Source organism: Rhincodon typus, chromosome 2 (assembly GCF_021869965.1).
Source record: "Rhincodon typus isolate 14 chromosome 2, sRhiTyp1.1, whole genome shotgun sequence".
In the NCBI taxonomy this organism is placed as follows: Eukaryota; Metazoa; Chordata; class Chondrichthyes; order Orectolobiformes; family Rhincodontidae; genus Rhincodon; species Rhincodon typus.
The window spans coordinates 69,948,335-69,968,418 of NC_063333.1; the positions used below are offsets into that span (position 1 = coordinate 69,948,335).

The 20,084-nt window shown below is 41.8% G+C and overlaps 1 protein-coding gene across 1 annotated transcript in view; it reads right to left on the reverse strand.

Annotated features, from left to right (window-relative positions):
• calcr (calcitonin receptor) overlaps window positions 1-20,084 on the reverse strand; it is a 117,271-nt gene that overhangs the window by 8,255 nt on the left and 88,932 nt on the right. Inside the window, exons 10-12 of the mRNA XM_048608339.1 lie at window positions 17,229-17,295; window positions 2,615-2,833; window positions 1,546-1,587 (exon numbers count right to left, since the gene is read on the reverse strand). Of these exons, the coding sequence (XP_048464296.1) occupies window positions 1,546-1,587; window positions 2,615-2,833; window positions 17,229-17,295 (328 nt within the window). The remainder of the gene's footprint in view (window positions 1-1,545; window positions 1,588-2,614; window positions 2,834-17,228; window positions 17,296-20,084) is intronic.

Consider the following 20,084-nt stretch of genomic DNA (forward strand, 5'->3'; position numbering starts at 1 on the left):
CGGGTCTAGGCCTGAAACATCAGCCTTCCTGCTCCTCTGATGCTGCTTGGCCTGCTGTGTTCATCCAGCTCTACATTCCATAATCTAGCTTTGTTCCTTTTTCTGTCATGTTAGCATCATTTGTCCAATAATTTGAGCATTATATAAATTTAATTGTGAATTAATTTCAGTGTGGTTTTCTAACTTGCGCGGACTGAATAATGTTCATTTTAACTTCTTGATATGCCTTGAAGATTATTCATTTAATATTATAGAATTGTAATAAAGCTTCCACTCTTGGTTAAAACAACATGTTGCCAACTTGTGCAAACCTGAAGGTTCTGAGTTCAATTTCATTTTGCACTGAGGTAATTGATCTCAGGAACAGTAGGGGCATGACAATTTACCTCAGCCCCATGGGACTGAGAAGAAGAAAATCATTAAAATAGTTTTTGCTCTTCATTGCAGGCAGAAGATCAGTCCAGCTCCTTGTTTCCCAATTGTGCAGCATTGTTTTCTTTTGCGAGTTCTCTAATTGGAGTTGATTTATTCGAATATTCAGTCTTGTGGAGGCTATTTGCTTCTGCTACCTTGATGGGTTGGCCAATTTTTACTTGGGAATCTTAGACTGAGTACAAGCAGGATATCCAATTGTGACAGCATCACCACTAAAATACAATGTGGTCCTGATACAACTTAAATTTTAAAACAGAGGCCACTGGACTGTGATCGGGAGCAAGGACCATTATTAATGACTTTTTTCCTGCACAGTCCCAGGACCTAGAAATGGATTTTCTTACTCCTGCTGTCAGCCAACTGAAATCAACTAACTAGGCATGAATTAAAAATGAATAAGGAACATACTACTTTGTATGACTTGAGTGCCGACATTTTTAACCTACAATATCATGGTTAATGTAACAATATTTTTGTCGTCCCCAGTTGAGTCCTAAGTTTCATTTGCCTGGATGATTCTTGGATTTATTATGAGATATCTGTGCCCTCTATTCCTTTTATATTTATATTCATGTTAAGATTGACATTGCCTATCTTATGACCCTAGTTTCTGTACTCAGCAATTTGTCTATATGCTTGCAGTTCTATCTCTGTTTTGCTTTTATAACATACATCTAGTAATGTGATTTCCCTTTTTGTCCCTTAGTTTATGCAACATGGCTGCGACTGATACTCCTTCTAGGACATACTATCTCTATTTTGTCTGTTTCCTCAGGTTCAGTGTCCACAATATTCTTTTGCTCTTTATTGGAAGCGCTCTGAGATGTCTTACTGTGTGTGTGTGTAAAGTGTTACATTGAAGTAACTAATTATTGTTTCATCCTTTCGCTTGTATTTCAGTTATGATTTTTTTGTTTATTTTACAATTCTAAGCAACTGTGACCAGAAGGCCAATGCGCATTGCGATGCCTTGCACACTATAAGGTGCGTCAACACACATTTCTTCAATTTATTGCAGGAAAACAACATTATAAAGCACATAATAACTGAAATTGCACATTGTGATGGATTTGCTTCCTGAGGCACTGTATTTAGCTCTTTCTTACTTACCTCACCATTGAAATAGCAAAATATGGTGGCCACTAACAAACCCTGTGGGGAAATAAATTTTCATAAATTAATTTAAGCACAAAATATGTTAAGATGAAGTAATGGAAATCAAAATACCAACAGCTTGAACTTGCAAAACACCTTGAACATCGTAAAACAGCCCAAAGTATTTATTGCCCCAATACTGCCCTGGAAGACACACCAAAATCTCATAATATTTTGATATGTGATGTTCAGAAACTTTACAATCAATCATAAAGCAAACATACTCTCTGACTTCTTTAATGGTTTCACTGTTTTCTGACGCAGCAGAGTAAAAGAATTTGTGAAACTATGTTGTCAACCTATATATTGACAATAAGATACCAAATATGCTAGTCTGGTAGTCAGTGAAAAATAAACGTGCAGATGTTACTGGACAAATATACCATTGCCAATCATTTGTCGACCCAGTAGAAAATTTGAGATATTTTGTTTTTCAATAGGAAAGGCTTGATAGCAAAAACAACCTCTATTGAGGGCTAAACCATATGTACAGGCATTGGAAAATCATGGCTGCACTCTGTTGAAGAATCCATGAAAATCCTGTTTTCCCTGCAAAATAACATAGCTCTTCCCTGCCGAGAATTATCCATGTTAAGCTCTTCAACTAGTTTCTTAGCACTGTTTCCACTTTATCTCTCTCATCTACTCCTTTCCCTGTTGCTCCTAGTTCCTACTGGGAATGGAATCTTACTGCATACAGGCAGGAATTCTTGTCATAATTTTGCCGAAGCAGGCAGTTCCATGCACAAAATGAACCAGTGTCTTAAGGAAGAAGGCTGGAGTAGTAGGAAGGTGAAAATTGGGGACTGACTCTGCAGACTAAAATGGGAATTGAAAAGAAAAAGCAAGGAAAAGGAAGGGAATGTGCAATGTGAGCATGTGGAAAGGTAAGAGTTGCACTGTGGCTCAAATATGTTGCAAGATTTTAATTAAGGCTAACCTAACATAAATTACACATTACTAGGGGTACTTAAATTGCATTCAGTGAAATGAAGACATTTATTTAGGAAAAACAGTAGCAAACCTGGTAATGCACAAATATGTGCATAATGTAGTCATAAATTTCGCCAGCAAGTCTGTTTTCTGGTCTCCAAGGGATAATGACAAACTGAATTCCCAGCAGTGGCACAAGTATTAAAGTTGCTCGAACAGCCTTCATGTACATATTGCTTTCAGTACGGTGGGTATCTCTTAGCTTTGTAACCAGGACACGGACTATGTTGAGCAAGAAGAAAAGGTTCACCTATGAACGACATGGAAACAATGTTATTAGAGTCAAATAATGATGAAGTGTAATATAAATCCAGATAGCAGACTTAGATTTTGACTGAGGCTGTTTAATTGCTCACAAAAAATACACAGATTGGTTTTTTATCTGAAGGAGATTTTACAGAAACAGTGATATTGAACTACAAAACGTGTGATACAAGTATACACGAACAGGCCATTCATGAAACTACGAAAATACGAAGGCCAGGAAAAGACCACTAGGCCCATCCATGCTTGTCCTATCTGTTAGATTGTGCAATCCCATGTTCTACTTCCCTTAAACACTGATAATGCCAGCTCCTGAGAAAACGCCACAGAAAGCAAACAAAACTGATTTTCTCATGTCGCTGAGATAATCAATCAAGCTCCAGAGAACTGAAGTTATTGACAACAAACTAGTACATAAGTTCAACTAAATTACACATACACGCTTATCTAATCCTATCAGAGAAAGTTATAAATTGGTCATGCTTTTGAGCGCAAGGCAGTAAAAATATTAATTAGATGTAATTAAACCTAAATTGTGACAATTACAGTAAAGGAAGACTTAATTTTATATAACATCTTACATGACCGCAGGACATTTCAGAACACTTTAAAGCTAATGAAATACTTTAAGAAGGGTAGGTACTGTAGATATATTGGAAACATGGCAACCAATTCATGTACAGCAAGCTTCCGTGAACAGCAATCAATAATGACAGGTAATCTGTTTTGTAGTGTCAATTGAGGAATTAAATATTGATCAGAGCATCAACAGTAACTCTCTCACTCTCTGAATGAGGTGAGAAATTTTTACATGCCCTTGAAAGAGCAGACTGAACCTTGGCTGTCTTTTGAAAGACAGTTAACATCTCCAACAATGTAGCATTCCCTCAGCATTGTGCTGGAGTGTCTGCTTAAGATTTTTGTGCTCAGGTCTCCAAAGTGCAACTTGAAATCACAATCCTGTGAATTAGAGGCAAACTTGCTATCAACTGAACCACAGCCAACATTATGAATAATGTATAAATTGACTCAACAGTACAGTCTTTGGAGAAGTTTTGCAAAACTATCCCTCAATTAACTTACTGTTTGGGATAGAACAGATGACATCCATAATGCATGTACATTGTGCACAATTTTCGGGGTGAACTTGAACAGACAGAATGGACCTTGTTTATATTTTTACAAATGATTTCTGATTGATTATGGACTACATCATAGTTAAAGTTGCATTAAAACCTTTTCATGGTTAATGATGAGTTACTACATTAAACAAAAATACCTGAATAAAATTACAACTTTAAAATGAAAATACAACTTTATCACTGAGCAAACATTTGAAGTAAATTCATTTGGACGTGGACAGGGATTTGATGCGAGATAAACCACTGATTTTGAGTGAAGCAGAAGCAAGTGGTGTGTCCATTCCCACTGATCCTGTAGTCCCACCATGATTAAACACTGCACATACAATTAACGACTAAATAGCAGGCAAATAGGAGGCCATATTGGGGAAAGTGCTGATTAAGGAACTCTCTCACTAACAGCGGTGTCAATGCATCATTTACATCAAAAGGACTGCAGCAGTTCAAGAAGGCAGCTTACCACCACCTTCTCAAGGACAGCTACGGATGGGCAGTAAATGGTGACTCAGCCGACTTTGCCCACATCCTATGAATGAAAAAGCCAGCAATAAAGGAATGAAACTCAGCACAAACAGCATCACAATATGTTGCAATTATACTATTAAAGACAATCAGGCTAAAAATTAGAATTAAGAATCCCTACATTGTGGAAACAGGCCCATTAGCCCAACAAGTCCACACCAACTCACCCATCCCTGAACACTACAAGCAATTTAGCATGGCCAATCCACCTAGCCTGCACTTTGGACTGTAGGAGGAAACCCACACAGACACAGGGAGAATGTGCAAACTCCATATAGGAGTTGCCCAAGGATGGAATTGAACCCAGGTCCCTGGTGCTGTGAGGCAGTAGTGCTGACCACTGAGCCACCATGTTGCAGCAGTAAGAGAAGTTTGGAAATCTGGTGAATTATGTAACAAATTGTATTTGGCAACAGATCAATTTTTCAAATATTTACAAAGGCTACTCAGGTAGTTTAACTGTGTAGAAATTGCACCATTTACACAAAATTTGAATCAGCTACATTAACAAGCATAAAGATAAGATTTTTTTCTATTAATTTGTGGGATGTGGGCATCACTGGCTGGCCAGGATTTCTTACCCATCCCTTGTTGCCCTTGAGAAGGTGGTGGTGAGCTGCTTTCTTGAACCGTGCTGTGCGTTGACCCATAAGACCATAAGACATAGGAGCAGAAATTAGGCCATTCAGCTCACCGAGTCTGCTCTGCCATTCAATCATGGCTGATAAGTTCCTCAACCCCATTCTCCCACTTACTCCCCGTAACCCTTGATCCCCTTGATAATCAAGAAACTATCTATCTCAGTCTTAAATGTACTCAATGACCTGGCCTCCACAGCTTTCTGTGGCAGTGAATTCCATAGATTCACCACTCTCTGGTTGAAGTAGTTTCTCCTCACCTCCGTTCTAAAAGGTCTTCCCTTTATTCTAAGGCTGTGCCCTTGGGTCCTAGACTCTCCTACCAATGGAAGCATCTTCCCAACATCCACTTTGTCGAGGCCATTCAGTATTCTAAAAGTTTCAATTCGATCCCCCCTCATCCATCTAAAATCCAATGAGTATGGTCCCAGAGTCCTCAAATGTTCCTTATATGTTAAGCTTTCCATTCCTGGGACCATTCTCGTGAACCTCCTCTGAACCCACTCCAGGGCCAGTACATCCTTCCTGAGATATGGGGCCCAAAAACTGTATGCAATATTCCAAATGTGGCCTGACCAGAGCCTTATAAAGCCTCAGTAGTACATCCCTGCTTTTATTTTCAAGTCCTCTCAAAATAAATGCCAACCTTGCATTTGCCTTCCTGACTACTGACTCAACCTGCAAGTTTACCTTTAGAGAATCCTGGACTAGAACTCCCAATTCTCTTTGCACTTCAGACTTCTGAATTTTCTCCCCATTTAGAAAATAGTCCATGCTTTTATTCTTCTTACCAAAGTGCATGACCTCACACTTTCCCACATTGTACTCCATCTGCCACTTCTTTGCCCACTCTGCTAACCTGTCCAAACCCTTCTGCAGCCTTGCCCCCTCCACAATACTACCTGTCCCTCCACCTACCTTAGTATCGTTGGCAAACTTAACCAGAATGCCCACAGTTCCTTCACCAAGATCATTAATGTATAAAGTGAAAAGTTGTGGTCCCAGCACTGATCTTTGTGGAACTCCACTTGTCACCAGCTGCCATCCTGAGAAAGACCCCTTTATCCCTATTCTCTGATTTCTGCAAGGCAGCCAATCTTCTATCCATGCTAGCACCTTGCCTCTATCACCATGGCCCCTTATCTTACTTAGCAGCCTCCTGTGTGGCATCTTGTCAAAAGCCTTCTTGAAGTCCAGGTAGATAACATCCATTGGCTCTGCTTGGTCTACCCTGCCCGTTACTTCCTCAAAGAATTCTAGCAGATTTGTCAGGCATGACCTCCCCTTGATGAAACCATGCTGACTTTGCCCTATTTTACTATACACTTCCAAATATTCAGCAATCTCATCCTTTACAATGGACTCCAAAATCTTACCCACAACTGAGGTTAGGCTAATCAGCCTGTAATTTTCCATCTTTTGCCTTACTCCATTTTTAAACAGGGGTGTCATGTTAGCCATTTTCCAGTCCTCTGGGACACTTCCTGACTCTCGTGATTCCTGAAAGATCACCACTAACGCTTCCACTATCTCTTCAGCTATCTCCTTTAGAACACTGGGGTGTAGTCCATCTGTTCCTGGTGGTTTGTCTACCTTCAGGCCAATCAGTTTTACTAGCACCTTTTTTTTTGGTTTGGGGCACCAGACTCAGCTCTGCCCCCTGACTCTCTTGAATTTTTGGGATATTACTCGTGTCTTCCACCGTGAAGACTGACGCGAAGTAATTATTCAGTTCCTCAGCCATTTCCTTGTTCCCCACTACCATCTCTCCATCGTCATTTTCCAGTGGACCAATGTCCACTTTTGCCTCTCTTTTGCCCTTTATATACCTAAAGAAAGTCTTACAGTCTTCATTTATATTACTGGTTAGCTTACCCTCATATTTAATCTTCTCCCTCCTTATTTCTTTTTTTGTTGCTCTCTGTTGATCTTTCTAAGCTTCCCAGTCCTCTGGTTTCCCACCGCCCTTCGCCACATTTTATGCTTTCTCTTTTGCTTTTATGCTATCCCTGACTTCCTTAGTCAGCCATGGTTGCCTCATTGTCCCTGTGCCATGCTTCTTTTTCCTAGGGATGAATTTTTGCTGTGTCTCCTGAATTACTCCCAGAAACTTCTGCCATTGCTGTTCCACTGTCTTTCCTGCTAGGTCCTCTCCCAGTGAATTCTGCCCAGCTCCTCCCTCATACCTCTGTAGTCACCTTTATTCAGCTGTAATACTGTTACCTCTGATTGTATCTTCTCCCGCTCAAATTGCAAAGTAAATTCTATCATCTTATGATCACTGCCTCCTAAGGGTTCCTTTACCTTAATCTCCCTTATCAAGTCTGCCTCATGCACAGCACTAAATCCAATATTGCCTGTTCCCTTGTGGGCTCCAGGACGAGCTGCTTCAAAAAGCCATCTCGTGGACATTCCACAAACTCCTTTTCTTGCAATCCACTACCAACATGATTTTCCCACCTGCATATTGAAATCCCTTATGATCACTGTGACTTTCCCTTTCTTACACACCTTTTCTATCTCCTGGTGCATCCTGTGCCCCAGCTCCTGACTACCGTTTGAAGGCCTGTACACAACCCTAACTATGGTTTTCTCACTTTTGCGGTTCATCAATTCTACCCACACAGATGTTACACCATCTGATCCTACTTTGTTTCTTCCTATTGATTTAATTTCATTTCTCACTAATAAGGCAACCCCACCCCCTTGGCCTACCTGCCTATCTTTTCGATAAGATGTATATCCTTGGATATTCAATTCCCAATCCTGATCCCCTTGCAGCCACGTCTCCGTGATGCCTACCACATCATACCTGCCAGTTTTGATCTGCGCCACAAGCTCATTTACCTTATTCCTTATACTGCGTGCATTCAGATATAACACCTTCAGTCCTGTATTAACCCTCCCTCTTCTCATTTTCATTTGTTTTTCCAGTGTTTGATTGCTAGCCTTTTCCAAACACTCTGTCCTATTTGTGTCTGTGCTGGAGACTTTAATAACCTCTCCTGAATTCTCCTTCCCTGTCATTTTTTTCATATTTTTCCACTGAGTTGTATCCACCACTGCAGATGTTAACCTGCTACTTTGTTTCCCCCATGGCAAGTTTCACCATTCCCTTCCCCCCCACTTTCCAGATTAAAGTCCCGTTGACCAGCCTATTTACCCTTATTGCTAAAACATTGGTTCCAGCTTGACTCAGGTGCAGACCGTCCCAACGGTACAGATCCCTCCTGTTCCAATACTGATGCCAGTGCCCCATGGAAAGGGACCCCTCTTTCCTGCACCACTCTCTTAGCCACATGTTTACTTCCCTTATTCCCATGTTCCAATGCCAATAAGCACATGGCTCGGGCAGTAATCCGGAGATTTTAACCCTTGAGGACCTGTTCTTTAATTTGTTTCCTAGCTCATGATAATCTCTGAACAGGTCCTCTTCCCTAGTCTTGCCTATGTTGTTTATTCCGGCGTGAACCACAACAACTGGATCCTCCCACTCCCACTCCAATATCCTTTCAAGCCAGTTAGAGATATCCCTTACCCTGGCACCGGGCAGGCAACTTACCATGCAGGACTCTTGATCCTGCTTACAAAGGATACTATCTATCCCCCTAATTATAGAATCCCCTACAACTACCACCTGTCTTTTTGCTCCCCCATCTTGAATGGTCTCCCGTACCACAGTGCAGTGGTCAGTTGGCTCATCCTCCCTGCAGCCCTTTTCCTTATCCACACATGGAGCAAGTACCTTGTACCTATTGGAAAGGTCAAGAGCTGAGGCTCCTCTGTTGCTGACTGCAGGATTCCTCTACCTGCCTCGCTTACAGTCACCCCCTGCTGTCCCGAGCCACTGACCAAATTTGAATTACTTAATCTATCAGGTAATCTACCCACAATGCTATTAGGGAGGGAATTCCAGGATTTTGACCCAGCGATAGTGAAGGAACAGTGATACATTTCCAAGTCAGGATGGTGGGTGACTTGGAGGGGAACTTGGAGGTGGTGGTGTTCCCATATATCTGCTGCCCTTGTCCTTCCAGGTGGAAGTGGTCGTGCGTTTGGAAGGTGCTATCTGAGGATCTTTGGTGAGTTTCTGCAGTGCATCTTGTAGATAGTACACACTGCTGCTACTGAGCGTCGGTGGTGGAGGAAGTGGATGCTTATGGATGTAATGCCAATCAAGCGGGCTGCTTTGTCCTGGGTGTTGTCAAGCTTCTTGAGTGTTGTTGGGGCTGCACTCATCCAGGCAAGTGGGGAGTATTCCACCAGACTTCTGGCTTGTGCATCGTAGATGGTGGACAGGCTTTGAGGAGTCAGGAGATGAGTTACTCGCCGCAGTACTCCTAGCTTCTGGCCTGCTCTTGTAGCTACTGTGTTTATGTGGTGAGTCCAGTTGAGTTTCTGGTCAATGACAACAGCCAGGATACTGATAGTAGGGGACTCCGCGATGGTAACATCATTGAATGTCAAGGGATGGTGGTTAGTTTTTCTCTTATTGGTGATGGTCATAGCCTGGCATTTGTGTGGCACAAATGTCATTTGCCACTTGTCAGCCCAAGCCTGGATATTGTCCACATCTTGTTGCATTTGAACACGGACTGCTTCAGTATCTGAGGAGTTACATATGGTGCTGAACATTGTGCAATCATTGGTAAACATCCCCACTTCTGACCTTATGATGGAGGGAAGGCCATTGATGAAGCAGCTGAAGATGGTTGGGCCTAGGACACTATCCTGAGGAACTCCTGCAGAGATGTCCTGGAGCTGAGATGATTGACCTCTCACAACCATGACCATCTTCCAATGTGTCAGGTATGACTCCAACCACCAGAGAGTTTGCCCCCTGATACTGATTGATTCCAGTTTTGCGAGGGCTCCTTGATGCCACACTCAGTCGAATGCTGTCTTGATGTAAAGGGTTGTCACTCTCACCTCACCTCTGGAATTCAGCTTTTTTGTCCATGTTTGAACCAAGGCTGTAATGAGGTCAGGAGCTGAGTGGCCCTGGCGGAACCCAAACTGGGCATCACCGAGCAGGTTATTTCTGAGCAGGTGCTGCTTGATAGCACTGTTGATGACACTTTCCATCACGTTACTGATGATTGAGGGGCGGTAATTGACCAGGTTGGATTTGTCCTGCTTTTTGTGTACAGGACATACTTGGGCATTTTTCCACATTGTCTGGTAGATACCAGTGTTGTAACTGTACTGGAACAGCTTGGCTAGGGGAGCGGCAAGTTCTGGAGCACAAGTCTTCAGTACAATTACTGGAATGTTGTCAGGCCCCATAGCCTTTGCAGTCTCCAGTGTATCCAGAAAGAATGGAATTGGCTGGAGACTGGTGTCTGTGATGCTGGGGACCACTGGAGGAGGCTGAGATGGATCATCCACTCGGTATTTCTGGCTGAAGATTGCTGCAAATGCTTCAGCCGTATCTTTTGCACTGATGTGCTGGGCTCTTCCATCATTGAGGATGGGGATATTTGTGGAGCCTCCACCTCCAGTGAGTTGTTTAATTGTCCACCACCATTCACGACTGGATGTGGCAGGACTGCAGAGCTTGGATCTGATCCGTTGGTTGTGGGATCGCTTAGCTCTGTCTATCACTTGCGGCTTTCACTGTTTGGTGTGGAAGTAGTTCTGTTTGGTGGCTTCACCAGGTTGACACCTCATCTTCAGGTATGCCTGGTGCTGTTCCTGGCATGTCCTCCTGCACTCTCCATTGAACCAGGGTTGATCCCCTGGCTTGATGGTAATGGTTGCATGGGGATATGCCGGGATATTTCTTTTTTTTGAATCTGTACTAACAGTTTGATACAGAATGATGCAGTAGAATCCTGATCAAACCTTATGCCCTGAATGCATTATACTCTTATTGCAGAATATTTCGATTTCATTGTATTAGTGGAAAATTGAGAATTCCAGCTCTTTCACAGCAGAATCTGAATTGAGAAAGTGTGTGTGCTGTTATTTAAAAAATAAATAGTTTCAGAAATACAAAACATTAATGATAATATTCCTTTTCCTGAAAATAGGAGAATAGCATAAACTATAATTAAACTATAGGAACCCGTGGCTTGGAAGCATGCGATCCCTAATAATTTGGTTCAGTCATTAGCAGTGGGAAAAACACAGCCATTCTCCTGCTTTTTATCAAAAGTAATTTTATGATTTGCTGAATCAAAGTATAAAAATAAGTCATGCATTACAGGAAGGTTAGGATTTCACTAGAGAGGGTATAGAAGAGATTTATGAGTATTTTGCTTGGAATAGAGAATTTTAGCTTTGACGAAAAATTGGAAAGGCTAGAGTTGTTTTTTTGAAACAGAGTAGGCTAAGGAAGATATAAATATGATGTACAAAATGCGAGGGATATAAATACATTGATAAGAAGGACCTAGATAGAATGGATAAGAAGGATCTATTTCCCATTGGAGAGGGACTTTAATAACTAACAGGCAAAAATTTGAACTTATTTATGGAAGGAGTTGGAATAATTTTTTTACAACCCAGCAGGTTGTGGGGTCTGGAACTCACTGTCTGAAAGGGTGATGAAACCAGATATCACATTTAAACGAAATACATTTGAATAAGTACTTGAAGTTCTGTAAAGTGCAGGGTTGTGGATCAAGAGGTGGAAGAAGATATTTGGCTTGAGAGCTTTTTTTCACCCCATATACATGGTGGACTGAATGGGAAAGAGTAAAGCTGAGCCATTCTTTTACAGACTGGAGGAAGTTTTGTAGTGGTTGTACTGTAGGCTTTGGTGTTAGGGCCTTTGCATTTACTGATAATATACTAATGATCTAGACCTTGGTGTACAGGATACAATTTCAAAATCTGCAGATGGTATGACGCTCAGAATTACTGTGAACTGTGAGGAGGATATTGTAGAAGTTCAAAGCACATACGCAGGTTATGAAACTGGCACACAAGTGGCAGATTACATTTAGTTCATAGAAAAGTGAATTCATTTGCTGAACAATGCAAAGAGACAATATAAATTAAAGGGGTTGCAGAAGCAGAGTATTGTGGGTGTATTTGTGCATAAATTATTGAAAGTGGAAGGAAAAGTTGAGAGATCACCAGTTGGAATCATACCTGCACATCAGAAGATAACTGTGGTTATTGGAGATCAGTCATCTCAGCTCCAGGACATCTCTGCAGGAGTTCCTCAGGGTAGTGTCCAAGGCCCAAACATCTTCAGCTGCTTCATCAATGACCTTGCCTCCATCATAAGGTCAGAAGTGGGGGTGTTTGCCGATGATTGCACAATGTTCAGCACCATTCACAATTCCTCAGATACTGAAGCAGTCCATGTTCAAATGCAACAAGATGTGGACAATATCCAGGTTTGGGCTGACAAGTGGCAGGTAACATTTGTGCCACACAAATATCAAGCACTGACCATCTCCAATAAGAGACAATCTAGCCATTGCATCTTGACATTCAACGGTGTTACCATCACTGAATCCCATACAATCAACATCCTGGAACTTACCATTGACCAGAAACTTAACTGGATTCACTACATAAACAAAGTGACTGCAAGAGCAGGTCAGAGGCTAGGAATACTGTGATGAGTAGCTCACCTCCTGACTCCCCTTAGCCTGTACATCTACAAGGCACAAGTCAGGAATGTGATAGAATACTTCCCATTTGCCTGGATGGGTGCATCTCCAAAAACACTCAAGAAACTTGATGCCATCTAGGACGAAGCAGCATGCTTGATTGGCATCACACCCACAAACACCCATTCCCTCCATCACTGACGCTCAGTAGCAGCAGTGTGTACTATCTACAGAAGCAATGCATAAATTCACCAAAGATGCTTAGACAGCACCTTCCAAATCCATGACCACTTCCATCCAAGGACAAGGGCAGTAGTTACATGGAAACACCACCACTTGCATTTTCCCCTCCAAGCCGTTCACCACCTGTCTTGGAAATATATTGTCATTCCTTCAGTGTCACTGGGTCAAAATCCTAGAATTCCGTTAATAAGAGCATTGTGGGTCAACCCAAACCACACAGACTGCAGCGGTGCAAGACGGCAACTTGCCACCACCTTCTCAATGGCAACTAGGGATGGGCAATAAATGCTGGCCAGCCAGCAACACCCACGTCCCATGAATGATTAACAGAAAATCAAGTTTATAGCATCCAACTACAGGGACATAGAGTACAAATGCAAGGAAGCTATGTTAATCGTGTATAAAATACTGGTTTGCCCTCAACTAAAGTATTGTCTCTAGTTATGGCACCACATTAGGAAGAATGCAAAGGCATTAGAGAGGGTACAGAAAACAGTCACAAGAATACTTCCATGCATGAGGAACAGCAGTTACATACAAAAATTGGAGAATTTGTGACTGTTGTCTTTGACAAAGAGAAGAGATGGTTCTGTCAAAATTGGATAGACATCTTCAAAGTCATGAGTGGTCTAGACAGAGTACTTAGCGATAAATTATCCCCATTAGTGGAAGGATAGAAAATTAGGGGCCAAAGATTTAAGATAATTTGCAAATGAAGCAAAACAACTTGATTGGAAAACTGTTCAATGTTGTGAGAGGTTAGGATCTGAAATACATTACCAGTGAACATGGTGGAAGCAGGCTCAATTGAGGGCATTCAAAAGGGACTTAGATAATTATCTGAAAAGGAAAAAGTTGCAGAGCTGCACAGAGAGATGAAAGTAGTGGAAATGGGTGAATTGCTCATTCAGACAGCCAGAATAGGCACAACAGGCTAAATGTCCTCCTGTGCTCTGCCCATTCTATATTTCTGATTGAATCTAGTGGATCAACTGTAGCAAATTACTGAGATTTACAGGCGGCGCATGTGTTTAATTATTTTGATGGATGGGCTATTTCACAGCAAATCATTCTGGAATTCCCTGTCTAGTGCTACTATTTAGATCAATATTCTAAAATGCTCTTGCTGTTTTATACATATTCTTGTTATCCACGCAGAATTTTTGAGACCATCCAAACCCATTTCCTATAAAATCCATGCAAGCCAGCACAGAGACACAAGGTTCTACTTTTAATGAAATTGTCAAGCATCACATCTTCCTTTAACGTTATGCCTATTCTTCATTGCACAACCCAGTTCATTAAATCAGCTGGATTGAAAGTACTATTAAATCGATAACGCATTTTATCAAAAAAAAACCCTAAAGAACTGCAGATGCTGGAAATCAGAAACAGAAACAGAAATTGCTTGAAAAGCTTAGCAAGTCTGGCAGCCTCCGTGGAGAGAAATCAGAGCTAACGTTTCAGGTCCCATGACCCTCAGAGCTAAATGCATTTTATTATCCTTTCTTGGTCAGTCTGGTTTCCTTTCAATTTAAAATACATCACTGTCATTCACCAGCAAGAGTATCATGGATATTTGAGGAAACAGATAAATTGGCCTCGAAAATGCACAATATTTCTGTGCACTCTACCATAATTTTGAGAAAGTCAACTGGAAGGGACAAAAGCTAAGCCAAGACCTGACTATCTGGCTCATGTAGTGTGCCTGATAGTTAATTAACCTATCCTGGGTTGAGCCTCTGCTCCTTCCAAATATAGGCATTGGTGCGAGGGGAACGAGGACAGGCAAGGAGTTCCCTAAATGAGCAAGTAGACCCCATGGCTAGACCAGTTCCCAGATATTTCCAGCTTACTGTCAAAAGGGGTACTGCAGATGCAAATTTGGAGGGAACAGCCCTGGAAATTAGTATTTCGATGAAGTGCTCTTTCCTAAATCCTGATTTTGATTTTTAGATCATGATTTTTAAGACAAAAATCAATTTTAAAAATAAGCAATTCTGGTTCAAGATCCACTTGTAGTCGCTGTTGTGTTATGATGTTGATGTTGCTTTATCAAAATAATTACTTAGCAAGCAAAAACATATTGAACCAGGTTTGGCGGTTGGTGATAAAGGGATGTGCTTGCCTGAGACTTAGAGAAGAGCTAGTCACAAAAGTTTAGTGGGCTCTTTAGTACAGATTTCCTCTACTCTGACGTGAATTTGAATCTGGTGCTATATTTGGAACTGAACTTTATAGGGCCCCAGGTGGCAGGCAGTGGGTTAAAATTGAGTGACATTATCCCTGCCAGGGACATCATTTCTCATACAAAAACAGAAATTGCTGGAAGATCTCAGCAGGTCTGACAGTATGTGTAGGGAGAAATCAGGGTTAACATTTCAGGTCCAGTGACCCTTCTTCATACAGAAGACGGGATGGGGGGGAGAGGAAGAGTAAACCATAGGTAGAGAAAGATCCCAAAGAGAGGGAAAAATAGTTGGACAGACAAAGGAGTGTTTAAAGGTCAGTTTGGGGGAATGCATAGCTGCTAATGAGGACAACTAGTGACAGACAATGGGTTGTGTATGATAGCAGCCCATGTGATGCCAAGGCCTGGTGTGTGGGGGCTGGGGGAAAACATGGGAAAAGGTAGTCCAGCCCTAAAATTGTTGTACTTGGTATTAAACCCAGGACCTAGAAAAAGGCTCCAGAAAAGAAACAAAAAAAAGGCACTAAGGAACACATTATGCAACAACTCAGAAATACCCAAGACCCTTTGGAACCTTCCTACCCTACCTTTTCCCTCTAACCCCATTCCCTCTCCCACCCCCACCTCCTGTCATACATTTACAATACCTTCTGACCTTCCGCTCTGAAAAGAACAGAAGATTTAGAGCTTAAGAACTTTTCCCTATGCCTTCCCTCACCCCCACACACCAAGCCTTGGCATCACATGGACTACTACCACACACTATCCATTTTCAGCAACTAACTGTCCCCATTAGCAGCTATTCATTTCCCAAACTGACCTTTAACCACTCCTTTGTCCACTGTCCTCTTTTCTCTTCGGGCTCTATCTATTGTTTACATTCCCGGCCCTCCCCATCTTCTGTATAATAATCATCCTTTTCCTAGCTACCATCAGTTCTATAGAAAAGTCAGCTGGACCCAAAACATTAATTCTAACTTCTCTGCACAGTTACTGCCAAACATGCTTAATTTTTCCAGCAATGTCTGTTTCTGTTTCAGATTTCCAGCATTCGCAGTTCTTTCAAGGTTTTACACCATTTCTGATGCCTGCTCACCTGCCCCTGCTGCAATATTATCTACAGTGGGGGTGGCATCAAAAGCCCACCCACCCACAAGCTAATTGTGGCCCATATTTAATGGCCATTTCAGGGTATCCTCTTTCCACAGCTCTCTAGCCTGCTAAGTTTCACTGGATGAGCTAGTAACAGTTGGGTCTGCTTCCTTTTCGGACTCCCAGAATTCATCAGAGGTGCCTTCTAAGGAATTTCCCCGTACATTTCTCTTCCCCACTGCCCCATTCATTTTGATGCCCCCAAAACCGCTCCCACTCACACCACAGACCACAACCTGTCAACCTAGCTTTGATGTAAAATTGAGCCAGTGGAGTCTGGCAACATTGCAGGCAGCAGGCAGGCTGGTCAGATGTTCAGAGTGAAAAATTCTTCCAGATCACAAAGCAGGGAGTATGTGTCAAAGATTACAATTCACATTTGAGGATATTTTACAGAAGGCGGAATCAAACATGATTAAGGAAGGAGCTGAAATATCATAAACAGACTTAAAAATATCATTTTTAAAATGATGGAATTTTTAAATGTTCTTCTGAGTGAATGACCTTTCACAATAAGAAAATTAGTTTTTCACAGTCGGCATAATTGCTCAGTAATTGTAACAGTGTGTGGTTAAAACTTACAGCTTACTCAACAAGGGCTCATCATTTCCAGTAGTTTTTGCAGTGAATGTAATGTGTTAATATTGAACTTTTTATCAATTACTGATTCGATGTTGATATACATCAACAAAGATTGCAACTGTGCACACCACATCCCTATGTACGGGCACCACAAGTTATTGTCAATTTTATTCCATCAGTTGAGAATGCTGACAGTTTCCCCTCCATTACAATTACAAATTATAGGGTATTAATGTAATGAGATGGAGTGCTTCTTGGAAACTGTTCATAATTGTAGCTGACTAAAAAATTCTCATACTGTGGCTGCACAATCGTATATTAGCTGTTCAGCTGAAATCCTTACCAATAGAGCTGCAACAATTGGAGCATGTACTATGTAAAGCAGATGTGTTTCAACACTTATCCAGCAACTGCAAGAAATGGAAAGGAAAAATGAAATACATAAAAGTAGTTATACATGTAAATTCATACCTTAAAATCTAGCGAAATTAAAAATAACGTTTCCAAAATTCTGATCTTCGTGAATCTGTGTGACAGTACCAATAGTGCACATAACGTGATACGCACTTACACAATATTTTTGCTTCATTGTCAGTTCATCAGCAAATGTTATTTTTGAATAGTTTAATTCCAGCTTTGATATATTAATTCTCATACCAATTCCACGCAACATACAGTGGTAGTGTGATAGTGTCAGTGGCAGTGTTGTTAGCACTGTTCTCTACGCCTCAGAAAGTCATGAGATTAAATCCTGCTTTCTAGTCCATGTCAGGTTGTGACATCCAGTTATGAAGTGGGTAAAACAGATAGAACCAAGTGCCCATCGTTAACCATCCTACCCTGTTCACAACCTTGGAGTCATTTTTAACCCAGAGATGAGATTCCAACAATGTATGTGCACTATCACTAAGCAAGCCCATTTCTACCCCAGTAACATCATCTGACATTCCCATGCCTCAGCTCGTCTTACAGCTGGAGTCCAGCTCAATCACACCTTTATGTTTTACAAGTAAATTTGACTATCACACTCATGGCCAACCTCCCATGTTCCACCCTCTTGAACTCAAAACCCTGCTGTCCATGTCTTACCATGCACCAAGCTCTGATCACCGATCATCCCTAGACATGCTAACTTACATTGGGTCCTGGTGAAGCAATAACTTCTGGCCAAATTTTGCATCCTTGTTTTATATTCCCTTCAAGGTCTTGCCCTTCTGAAACCTCCTCCAGACTCAAAACCATCCAAAGTATTCAACTAAAACTGACTCTTCTGCATCCCCAAATTTAACTGAACTAATATTGGTGGTTGTATTTTCAGATATCTACGGGGTGGGGGGATGTTCTGGACATTCATTTTTACACCTCTTTATCTCTCTTTCTTCCTTTAAGACATTCCATAAAACCTAATTCTTTGAACAAACTTTTGGCAACCTGTCCTCATTTCACGTTATGTGGCTTAGTGCCAAATTTTACTTGATAAATCTCCTCTTAAGGGCTTTGGGACATTTTATTATGCCAATGGCACTTCATAGATATGTGTTTATGTTGCAGTAAGTACTGCGATGAAACTAGTAATGATTGCTTAGTGAGGTTAATGGTAAATTGATCCAAGTAGCCCTTGAGCTCCTGGAAAACATATGGAAAATAATTTTATTTTCTTTAGCTTGATGTGAGTCTGTGACTTTCCTTTTCCTTTCAATATGAATTCCATGACCACCATCCTCATTATTTAAATCACTGTTAATATCCTGGGAGTTACTATTGACCAGAAACTAACTGGACATGCTATATATACACTGTGGCTGCAAGAGTAAGTCAGAGGCTAGGAATCCTGCAGCAAGTAACTCACCGACTGACTCCCCAAAGCCAGTCCACCATTTACAAGGCACAAGTCAGAGATAGAATAGAGTACTCTCTCAGTTTCCTGGAGAAGTGCGACCCCTAAAATACGAAAGAAGCTTGACACCATTCAGAACGAAGGAGCCCACTTGATTTGCACCATGTCCACAAACATTCACTCCCTATACTCAGAAACAATATCATCTACTAGATATCCTGCAGAAATTTTCCAAGGCTTCGTTGACAGTACTAAACCCAGGATCATGACCCTCGAGAAGGAAAAGGATAGCAGATACATGGGAACACCCCATCTGAAAGGGCTCTTCCAAACAACTCACCATCCAGTCTTGGAAATATATCAATGCTCTTTCAGTGTTGCTGGGTCAAAAAAAACACTATCCTGTCACTAGATTTTGAGATAGGGTCAAATATATATTTGCACACAAGTGCAATGTACAGCAGTACTAACCCATTATACTTTAACTAAAGCAATGACACTCTGAAATTTCAACATGAGTGTGCTTGTAAGTAGAGGGATATGGTAATTCAGCACTGTATCTTATCTGTGAAGGATCTACATATAATAAAAATACCAGAATATAACAAACTATCTTAAATTGTAGCGAGACAACAAGGTGCAGGGCTGGATGAACAGAACAGGCCAAGCAGCATCATAGGAGCAGAGAGGCTGACGTTTCGGGCCTAGACCCTTCATCAGAAAAGGGGGAGGGGAAGGGGGTTCCAAAATAAATAGGGAGAGAGTGGGAGGCGGATAGAAGAGGGATAGAGGAGAGGATAGGTGGAGAGGAAACAAACAGGTCGAAGAGGCGGGGATGGAGCCAGTAAAGGTGAGTTTGGTAGGGAGTTAGGAAGGGGATAGGTCAGTCCAGGGAGGACGGACAGGTCAAGGGGGCGGGATGAGGTTGGTCGTTAGGAGATGGAGGTGCGGCTTGAGGTGGGAGGAGGGGATAGATGGGAGGAAGAACAGGTTAGGGAGGCAGGGACGAGCTGGACTGGTTTTGGGATGCGGTAGGGGGAGGGGAGATTTTGAAGCTTGTGAAATCCACATTGATACCATTGGGCTGCAGGGTTCCCAAGCGGAATATGAGTTGCTGTTCCTGCAACCTTCGGGTGGCATCGTTGTGGCACTGCAGGAGGGCCAGGATGGACATGTCGTCTGAGGAATGGGAGTGGGAGTTGAAATGGTTCACGACTGGGAGGTGCAGTCAGGAAGTGCTACACCTGCCCCCATACCTCCTCCCTCACCCCCATCCCAGGCCCCAAGAAGACTTTCCACATCAAGCAGATGTTCACCTGCACATCTGCCAATGTGGTATACTGCATCCGCTGTACCCGATGT